Source organism: Dipodomys ordii, unplaced genomic scaffold, assembly GCF_000151885.1.
Source record: "Dipodomys ordii isolate 6190 unplaced genomic scaffold, Dord_2.0 Scaffold25, whole genome shotgun sequence".
Taxonomy (NCBI): Eukaryota; Metazoa; Chordata; class Mammalia; order Rodentia; family Heteromyidae; genus Dipodomys; species Dipodomys ordii.
In genome coordinates, this window is record NW_012267241.1 from 695921 (window position 1) to 706160 (window position 10240).

The window sequence follows — 10240 nt, forward strand, 5'->3', positions numbered from 1 at the left end:
GTGTGTGTGTGTGTGTGTGTGTGTGTATGTGTGTGTACATGTGTATATATGGTGTAGGGGCAATACCGGGGCTTGAACTCAGGACCTCAAGCTCTCACTTGGCTTTTCCACTCAAGACTGGTGCTCTACCACTTAATTCCATCTTACTTTCAGCTTTTTGCTGGTTAATTGGAGATAAGAATCTCCATGGACTTTTCTACCCAGGCTGGTTTCAAACCACATCCTTCAGATCTCAGTGTTCTCTTAATTCTTAATTTATTCTTTTTATCCCTAGAGTCAGGATGCTGTCCTATGAATGACAGGATCCCTTCCCCTGTTTTCTGTCATCCTCTCAGGAAGACATCCTATTGGAATGGAGCTCCCTCTTGTTTTTGGATTTCTTTTATAAATGTTTCCCCTGGGCATTCTAGTTTAATCATGCGTCTTGAGTGTGAGGAAGGATCAGAAAGGAAACTGCGTCTTTGGAAATACTGATATTCACTGTCAGGGTCATATCTGCTGGAGTGAAGTTCTGCTTTTCTGCATTGTTTTCAGTGGAAAAGATAATAGCTTTTTGTGTGGTTTTTCTCATAGCTAATGTGTTTGCCTCCACCCAGAAGCTAGATGGAAGGCAGGAGTTACCCTGTCCTCAGCAGGATTTCTTAATCTTCAAGTTCTTCTTTCTGTATTGTTGCCTTTATTGTAAATCTAACTTGGACTTCATCCAGCAGAATTTTTTTTTTGTTTGTGTGCCAGTCATGGGGCTTGAACTCAAAGTATGGCTAATTATCTATTTGTCTCCAACCAGAGTTTAGATGGAAGGCAGGAATTACCATGCCATCAGTAGGCTTTCTTTTTTTTTTTTTTTTGGTCCGGTAGTGGGGCCTGAACTCTAGGCCTGGGCGCTGTCCCTCAGCTCTTCAGTTCAAGGCTAGCGCGCTCTACCACTTGAGCCACAGCGCCACTTCCGGCTTTTTTCTTTTTGCTTATGTGGTGCTGAGGAATCGAACCCAGGGTCTCCGGCATGCAAGGCAAGCGCTCTACCACTGAGCCACCTTCCCAGCCCCTCAGTAGGCTTTCTTAATCTCCAAGTTCTTCTTTCTGTATCGTTGCCTTTGGTTATAAATCTAACTTGGACTTCAGCCATCAGAAGTGTGTGTGTGTGTGTGTGTGTGTGTGTGTGTGTGTGTGTGTGTGTTGGCCATAGGGCTTGAACTTGGGGCCTGGGCTCTGCCCCTGAGGTCTTTGGTCTTTTGTTTAAGTCTAGCACTCTGCCACTTGAGTCGCAGCCCCATGTCCAGCTTTTTTTTTTTTTTGGTTGGTCGTGGGGCTTGAACTCTGGGCTTGGGCGCTGTCCCTCAGCTCCTCAGCTCAAGGCAAGCGCTCTACCGCTTGAGCCACAGCGCCACTTCCGGTTTTTCTAGTGGTTTATTGGAGATAAGAGTCTCATGGATTTTTTGGCCCGGGCTGGCTTTGAACCGTGATCCTCAGATCTCAGCCTCCTGAGTAGCTAGGATTACAGGCCTGAACCAGTGGCGCCCAGCTCCATGTCCAGCTTTTTAGTGGTTAGTTGGAGATAAGCGTCTCATGGCCTTTCCTGCCTGGACTGGGGTTGACTTTGATCCTCAGATCTCAGCTTCCTGAGTAGCTAGAATTATAGGTGTGAGCGCCTGGTGACAAGCCAATCAGCAGGATTTTATGTAGTTCAGATTATTCTATTGTGGTGACAACTAGTGAAGTATCCCAATTTCCCAGGGGTGGCGGGACTGGAACCCACAATTGGCAAAATGAGTTACCAACACTTAGTCAATTGGGCTAGGAATGGATATTATGCGCGGCAACTGCCCTTCACCATACCAAGACAGTGAACAGCAACCAAGCTCAAAATGGGGTAGGCTTATATAGGAAAAAAACCAGCAAGGGGGTCACCCACAGGTGACCAGTGGTAGTTTCGCAATTGGCAAAGAAGCAAGTTACAGAAGCAGAGCTAGCAGTTACTGGTTACAAAATGGCGATTACAATTCCAATAGCCAAGGCAATAAGTCACAAGGGAAAGTTCATATCCCAACTTCCCTTTTTTCAGTTTCTGGTTTTGGTTTTAGTTGATATTGACCAGAACACATTCCAAACCTCTTACTTATCCCACCCAAAATCAAACCACCTTCCAGGTTTTCTGGCTCTTTCTTAGTTTCACTGTTATTTACCAAATGGTAGTAACTCGTTGTTTAACTCTTCAATTTACTTCACGCCTTTATCTTTGGAATTTCTCCTTTTAATGACTAGCCTGGAGTTTTTTTTTCCTCTACAGGGAGATCCTGCCTTTCAAGTTTGGCCCTATTCTTAATAATCAATGAGTTTGTTCTGTTTCTAATTGCACATTTATATTCTTTTTTTGGGGGGGGGTCATCACACTAGAAGCTGAGAAATTGAGGGTGAGGCCTGGCACTTTGCTCTTTAAAGGGAATTGTGCAGCTAAGGTGTCCCATCGAGCTTACAGTGCTCAGACTCTGCTTCTGAGGCTTTCTATACTTTAGAAAAGCTGGAGGCTTTCTAAACGCCTGTGCTTCGGGTGTTTCTATAGTGAGGTGAGTGGTGTTCTACCAGAGGAAATAATTTTTTTGAATAGGATGGTCTTTGACCTCTTATCTGACAAGGTAGGCTAAGGAATTTCTATATGACCAGCTAATGGCAGAGGAGCATGTTATAAGTCAGTGATCATATAGGAAACACAATATATGTCATGTATGTGATGGTATATATACGTGTTATAGCTATCATATATCACATATATGCCATATAGAGATTATATATTCACCATATATGCTATATATTTATGGTCAACAATATATATATAATATTCTACTGTGGCAGTAGTTCAGAATCTTACAGGATGGGACCAGAACACATGCGGATTTTTTGTTTTTGTTTTCTTCCTTTTGTCTTGTTTTTTCATTTATCTCTCTTTTTGTTTTCTTCCTTTTGTCTTGTTTTTTCATTTATCTCTCTTTGGACATAAAAATGGAGGAACAAAGGGTAAACAAATTCAACAGTGATACTCAGAACATATGTTGTAAGATGAAGATATCAATGTTTAGTCATGGTAGCGGTAGTATATATGTGTGTGTGTTTAGAATATTGTATAGTTCTGTATATTTGAGCTTAGGCATAAGCTTAGGCATATATTTGATCTTAATTATTGTCTTAAATTTTTTTTTGCAGAAATAGACAATGTGGCTCAATGTCACATTCACCTTGCACAAACTCTAAGAGAAGAGGCCAGGAAAATGGAAGAATTCAGGGAAAAGCAAAAGCTACAACAGAAAAAGGTTGGATTTGTACACGTATGAAAATGTCACCTTTCTTCCTACAGAAAAGCTCAGTTTCCACACCCACACAAAAATGCTCCTCTCCTCTCCTCTCTTCTCTCCTTTCCTCTTTTCCCTCCTTTCCCTATTCCACCCCTCCTTCTATCTTGGAAACTGTGCCTTGTATGAGTCCACTGGTCCCTGGTAGCTACTGGTTTCTGGGGTTAGTATTGGTATCTTAAGATCCTGCCTGCCTGCCTTACAGCTACCTCAAACACTGCTCTTAGCAAACCACAGCTTCATCCCATTTCTCAGCCTATTCTTGTGCTCTACCTCTTTTCCAGAAGCAAATGCAGACATGAACATTTCAGAAAACTGTGTCAGGTACTTTCACACATTCTCTCAAGCTCATGTATTACACGTGAGGAGGACATCTGTCCCAAAATCTTTTTCCACACTATGTATGTTAATCAATTAGATGGCCAGATCCTTTTACAGGACAGTTCCAGGCTTGCCCTTCTTTCTATGGAGATTAAAATTTTATTTTCAGAAGCAAAATACCTTCAGTATGATCAGAGGAGAGTCATTCCTCATGTTTTTAAGTGTCTTTGAGAAGCACTGTTCCTTTTTTTTTTTTTTTTTTTGGTTGGTCCTGGGGCCTGAACTCTGGGCCTGGGCACTGTCCCTCAGCTCAAGGCTAGCGCTCTACCACTTGAGCCATAGTACCACTTCCAGCTTTTTTCTATTTTTGTGGTGCTGAGGAACCGAACCCAGGGCCTCATGTGTGTGAGGCAAGCACTCTACCACTGAGCCACCTTCCCAGCCCAGCATTGTTCCTTTCAGGTAGAATTTTGATGCTTTTGCAAAGCTTCTGAAACTTCCCCTCCAACAAGTTACACAGACCAAGTCGTTATTGTTAAGAGCATGCTGTGAATTCTGTTAAGCAATAGACTAGTTTGTGCTTAGCTTCCTTGCTATCAGTCAACTTGCCTCTCTAGCAGGCAGATACATTCAGAACATTGACAAGTCCGAAGTTCATTAAGGAATTTGCAGTTTTGTGCATCACAGTGAGCTCAGGATTTTCATCATTTCTGTAGTTAGATAAAACAAACATGTTAGGAGAAAATGTGTCAATACTAACTTCTCATTTTCAGTGGTCAAACTTTATACACTATGACCTTCTGCTTTTTGGAAATGAAGGCATTTCTACTTTTCAAGGAAAATCATGAGTTAGATTTTTTCAATAAATGGGTATATTAAATAGGTAGGTTTCATTAGGTAACAGATGAAGAGAACACCAAGTGATATTCAGGCAGGAAAAGAAGTTTATTTACGGGACTGGGAAGGTGGCTCAGTGGTAGAGTGCTTGCCTTGCATGCCTGAGGCCCTGGGTTCGATTCCTCAGCACCACATAAGCAAAAAGAAAAAAGCCAGAAGTGGCGCTGTGGCTCAAACGCTAGAGTGCTAGCCTTGAGCTGAAGAGCTGAGGGACAGGGCCCAGGCCCAGAGTTCAGGACTGCTGTCCTGTCAAGCATGGTGGAAAGGCATAGATGAAAGGGGCAACTCAGCACTGGGCCAGGACTTATCTAGGTCAGGGACAGGAAGAGGTGTGGCCAGGTGGGGGAAAGGTGTGTCCAGGTAGGGGAAAGGATGTGACCTTGTGGCCTGGGACCCTTCCTGTGGTTACATGAGATGCAAGACTAGGAGCAGACCAGGATGTAACCTAGCAGGAGGGAGAGATGACTGCTTCCTGATATGCCAGTTACCTAGGTAACACAGATACTGGGTAGAAACTTATCCAAGAGGTAGGGAAGTATCCACACAGGGCCTGCATGGCCCAGGGCAGAACTTACTGGTAGGAGACCCACCAGTTGAATGGCTGGTCAGACATTTATAGCTAATCACTCATAAAGCTCATATTTTCTAAGGATGGACACCAAGAAGGACATAGCTATCTCACTGTCACTAAGCATAGAGCATGTCCAGATAGACTGATGTGACTCTAGAAAATGATAAATCATGATGAGACTTCTATGGAGATAGGGAAAAGAAGGTGACATCTGAGCATCAGAGGTGGGGGATGTATAACCTCATCTGTGGTTTGAGGAAAACCTCTTGGCAGAAATAGTGTGAAAGTACCAGCAGTAAAAGGCCAGGAAACCCCTGGTGTTGGCAGATAAGGAAGGGGTCTTTGCATTGCATGCTCAGAAATCTGTATGTTTAAGGATGCTGAGGCTTATTTTCCATCCCAGAAATGTCTTTGAAAGGACAGAGACAGAAAATGGCCAATCACTCTGTCCTCTGGTGTTCACACTGTTTTGGAATTATGGGAGAAGATCAGAGTGGTTTTGAAGGGATTTGTGCTGTCTGTGTAGAGCCATTTCCAAAGCCAGGAGCCTCTTTGTTACTGAGAATGGTGCTTCCAGTTTATAGAATCAGAGTGAAAAGTATAAGCAAGCAGGAAAACGGATCATAAAGCAGCTATTTCAAGAATTTGCCTCCAGTTATTTGGGTCATTCATAAATCTCTCCTTCCTTTTTCCCTCCCTCATTCTTTCCCATCCTAGAGCCAAATGGTTGTGGTTTTGCTCTCCTTTGTGTTAGCCAAATAAAATTCTTATTTCCACCAGATTTGGACTGAGCAAAGAAAAAGTCTGAGTTTTAGAAGGACCTTCTCCCTGCCCCCTCAGCATATCTGAAAAAGAAGCTTTCACTCTCTGGGTCAGCCTATAAGTAAACATGTCATTGTTGAGGGAGGGAAGCTTATTTAAGTTGGTATAGTAGACAGAAGGTCACTGGGTGACCTTGAGCAAAGCATGTGAAATCTGGGATGCCAAGACTCTCTTGTATCTGGGTAGAGTTGGGTAGCTGCTTTCTAGGTTCCTGCCAGCTTTCAAATGCCAGGAATTCCTGAAGGCAGATAGGAAGTGAAAATATTTGTCAGTGGTGATACTGGCAACACCTACGAGGTGCTTGGAGCAGGTGCTGTTTTTTGAACTTGGAGATAAGGAGACCTGTCTCAACCTACCAACTATAAGACAGTAGCAACTCCAAACTGGAAAAGTGATGAAGTGTGTATTTGGACTAAAAAGGAGATGGCGCCGGGCGCTGGTGGCTCACGCCTGTAATCCTAGCTACTCAGGAGGCTGAGATCTGAGGATCGCGGTTCAAAGCCAGCCTGGGCAAGAGAGACCATGAGACTCCTATCTCCAATAAACCACCAGAAAACCGGAAGTGGCGCTGTAGCTCAAGTGGTAGAGCGCTCGCCTTGAGCTGAAGAGCTGAGGGACAGTGCCCAGGCCCAGGGTTCAAGCCCCACGACCGACCAAAAAAAAAAAAAAAAAAAATAAAAAGGAGATGGCATAAAACAACATTGCTAACCGATGTGCTCTAGTAGCCAGAGCACATCAGGAAGCATTATTAAATCAGTAAACTTGGCTTTTCCTCCTGGTAGAGGGGCACAGTCACTTCTGTGAACCACAGGTCCCTGCCTGTCATAACAAAAACCTGCCATGAGTTGAAGTAAAAGCCTTGTCTGCTCTCAGTGTCTCTATCTTCTTTACTGTTAGCAGATGATACCATCTCTTGGTACCTGTTTTTCAGCCAGGCTGGAAGATGACTACTGGGCCCTCTGAAGGTCCTTTGGGACTCTTTCAAGGGAATTTCATGTTCTCCACAAAGTTCATCCTGGAAGTGAGACTATCTCAAATACTCTATAATCTTGAAAATATTTTGTTATCTATGTATATGGTAATGGGTTAACACTTAATTTCTAGTTGAGGCACTGGTGGCATACATCTGTAATCCTTGCTACTCAGGAGACTGATATCTGAGAAGCTAGGTTTGAAATCAGCCCAAGAAAGAAAGTCTAGGTACATTTAGTCAGCAAAAAGACATAAATGAAACTGTGGCTCAAGTGGTAGAACCCTAGCCTTGGGTGAAAAAGTGATGGGGCCCAGATCCTAAGTTCAAGCCCCAGTACTGCCCTGAGTTCAAGCCCCAGTTCTGGCACAAAGACACAGACAAACAAACAAAAAACCCCAGCAACCCTTAGTTTTTAATAGATTCAGAAGCAATTACATTTGAATTTCATTGTCAATATTATTTTTATCATTTTTGCACAAAATCACTGTCACTGCTCATTTTGAAGTCATTGTATCTCTCAGTTTGTTCTGCTGGTTGGTTTTATTGAGCTATCATAGGGATAATGGTGCTTTAGGTTAATGACTAGGAGCTAGAGTACCAGAGTCAGGCTCCTGGGTTCAAGTTTTAGCTCTATTACTTGCTGATACTTGCTACTTGGGGTAAGTTTATTAAATTTATTACCATCAAGAAAATAGAAATAATAGTACTCATACTATTGTTGTGGTGCATGAAAACTGCTTAGCACACAGGGCTAGGGAATCTTTTTTCTACAAAGGGCCATTTGGATGTTTATATCATCATTTATAGGCCATAGAAAATTATTAACGCAGGCAGACAAGCCATGGGCAGCTGATGAGAAGTATGAATGTCTGTCCTGTTTTATATCAAATTTTATATGGCCCATGGGACAGTCTTTTTCCACTTCTGAAACATCTGATAAATGTGAGGCATTATGATTGTATCTGAGAGATATATCTTTTTTTTTTCCCCAGGGCTGAGGACCGAACCCAGGGCCTTGTGTGCGCCGGGCGGGCCCCCTTCCACTGGGCTAAACCCCCAGCCCCTGAGAGATATATCTTTATTATTAGCACCATTATCATTCCAGCCACAATGATGAAGATATTGCTCTTAATGAACTTGATGGAAGAGTTGACCCTTGCTAGGTTAACCAGGGAAAGGAATAGCACAGCAGTGTCTTTTAGCTGTCCCGTAAACCCTTCCTTCCTTCATATTGCCTCGGCAATATTGCTGGGAAAGGGTTTGTCACTGGTGCCAGGCAAAGTGAGATATGCCTGTAATCCTAGCACTTGTGAGGGTAAGACAGGAAGATCATGAATTCAGGGCTAACCTGGGCTGCAGAGTGAGACTTTGTGTCAAATAAGCAGCAGCAGCAGCAGTAACAAACCCAGCTAGAAAAACAAAAGGTGTGTCACTGATGGACCATAGAAATGGATGTTTATGTTATTAATTTAGTTGCATTGACATAAACTTACAGAATAAATACCTCTCTTTTCCTCAAATGTTTATTTTATATATTAAAAACACACTATTGTAGATTTATTGTTTTGTTTATTTTTATTTATTTATTTACTTTTTTTGTCTAAGACCTGGACTTGGTATCTTATGTTTTACTCACTGGCTGGCGTTCTATCACCTGAGCTACATCTACAACCGCCTTTTACTTTCATAACTTATTATTTTTTTCTTGTTTATATTTCCTTTTAAAAATACTTCTTTTTTTAAAAAAGTTAATTTTATTTAGTCTTTGTTTATGTGGTACCAAGGAATCAAACCCAGGACCTCATGCATGCTAGGCAAGCATTCTACCACAAAGCCACGTTCCTAGCCCATTGTTTTTTTAATTATAAGTAATTGTACCAAGGATTTTCAATCCAACAGGTCAATTTGTGAGTACAATGTATCTTGATACTAAAGACTACTCTTAAAATATAATCCGGTATTTACATTTTTAGAATTCTTTCAGTGTTGGAGATTAAACTCAGGACGTCATACACGCAAGGCAAATGTTTTACTACTTGAGCCACACCCAGTCCTAAAATTTATGAAACCAAAGTTCCTTGATTTCAGCTAATCTGAAGAGAGTGCTTAGAGGTGATCCATGAGCCTACAGAAACCTGGGGTTCAATCTCTGGTGTTCCATGGCCCAAGTTCAAAGGTCATTGTCAATCAGACATAAGACCGTGGCCAGGTTGCTGAGAGAATATATCTTTATTATTAGAACCTGCATTCTTGGAGGTCTGAGAACTACACAGAATAATTCATATGGACTATTTAGCTTCAAGTTACTCTAATGTTAATAATGGTTTCTGTGTTTAATAAAAATACTTTTGTTATCTTCACAGACAGAACTCATAATGGATGCTGCTCATAAACAAAGAAACTTACAGTTCAAGAAAACTATGGATGTGAGTCACACTTCATTGCCTTTGTGAGGGGTGGAGTAATGGTGATATTTTCTGAAATCCTGTGCTGTGAAAGAGTATATCCCTACTCAAATAACATTTCAATGATACTATTATTTATTAGTGTGGTGTTTTAGGGGACACCCAATCTTAAGTGGCCTGGCTTTCCTTTTTCTTAAAGCCTTAGAAATCCTGAAGGTAAAATGATAGACAGAGTGAGCATTTGCTCTCTGAAGCCCATGACGAATGGTAATCCCAACACTAGCCAGAGTCCCCATCTGTGCTGGGCTTGAGCACTAGGGGACTGCTTTTCAGGACTACAGTGTACTCATTTGTCACCTTTTTCTCTTTGTTCATAATAACAAAGGCAAAGAAGGTTTATGAACAGAAATGCCGGGACAAAGATGAGGCTGAGCAAGCTGTGCACCGGAGTGCCAATGCAGTAAACCCAAAACAACAAGAAAAGGTACTAGGAGGATCCCCAAACTGAAAAAATTGAGATTTACCTATATTCATATAAAGTCAACTGAGGACTGAGAGTGGTGGCACATGTCTGGAGAGGTTGAGACAGGAGGATTACAAGTCTGAGGTCAGCTTGGGTTACATAGTGAAATTCTATCAAAGAAGTAACTAAGAATCTTTCTTTCTTTCTCTCTCTCTCTCTGTCTTTGTCTCTCTCTCTCTCTCTCTCTCTCTTTCTTTCTTTCTTTTGTCGGTTGTGGGGCTTGAACTCTGGGCCTGGATGCTGTCCCTGAGTTCTTCAGTGCTCTACCACAGCACCACTTCTGGTTTCTAGTGGTTTATTGGAGATAAGAGTCTCACAGACTTTCCTGCCTGGGCTGGCTTTGAACCGTGATCCTCAGATCTCAGCCTCCTGAGTAGCTAGGAT

At 42.1% G+C, this 10240-nt stretch overlaps 1 protein-coding gene across 1 annotated transcript in view; it reads left to right on the forward strand.

Moving 5' to 3' along the window:
* The window catches only part of Pstpip2 (proline-serine-threonine phosphatase interacting protein 2), a 76427-nt gene that overhangs the window by 43206 nt on the left and 22981 nt on the right, over positions 1 to 10240 (forward strand). Inside the window, exons 4-6 of the mRNA XM_013014793.1 lie at positions 3155 to 3305; positions 9292 to 9354; positions 9719 to 9817. Of these exons, the coding sequence (XP_012870247.1) occupies positions 3155 to 3305; positions 9292 to 9354; positions 9719 to 9817 (313 nt within the window). The remainder of the gene's footprint in view (positions 1 to 3154; positions 3306 to 9291; positions 9355 to 9718; positions 9818 to 10240) is intronic.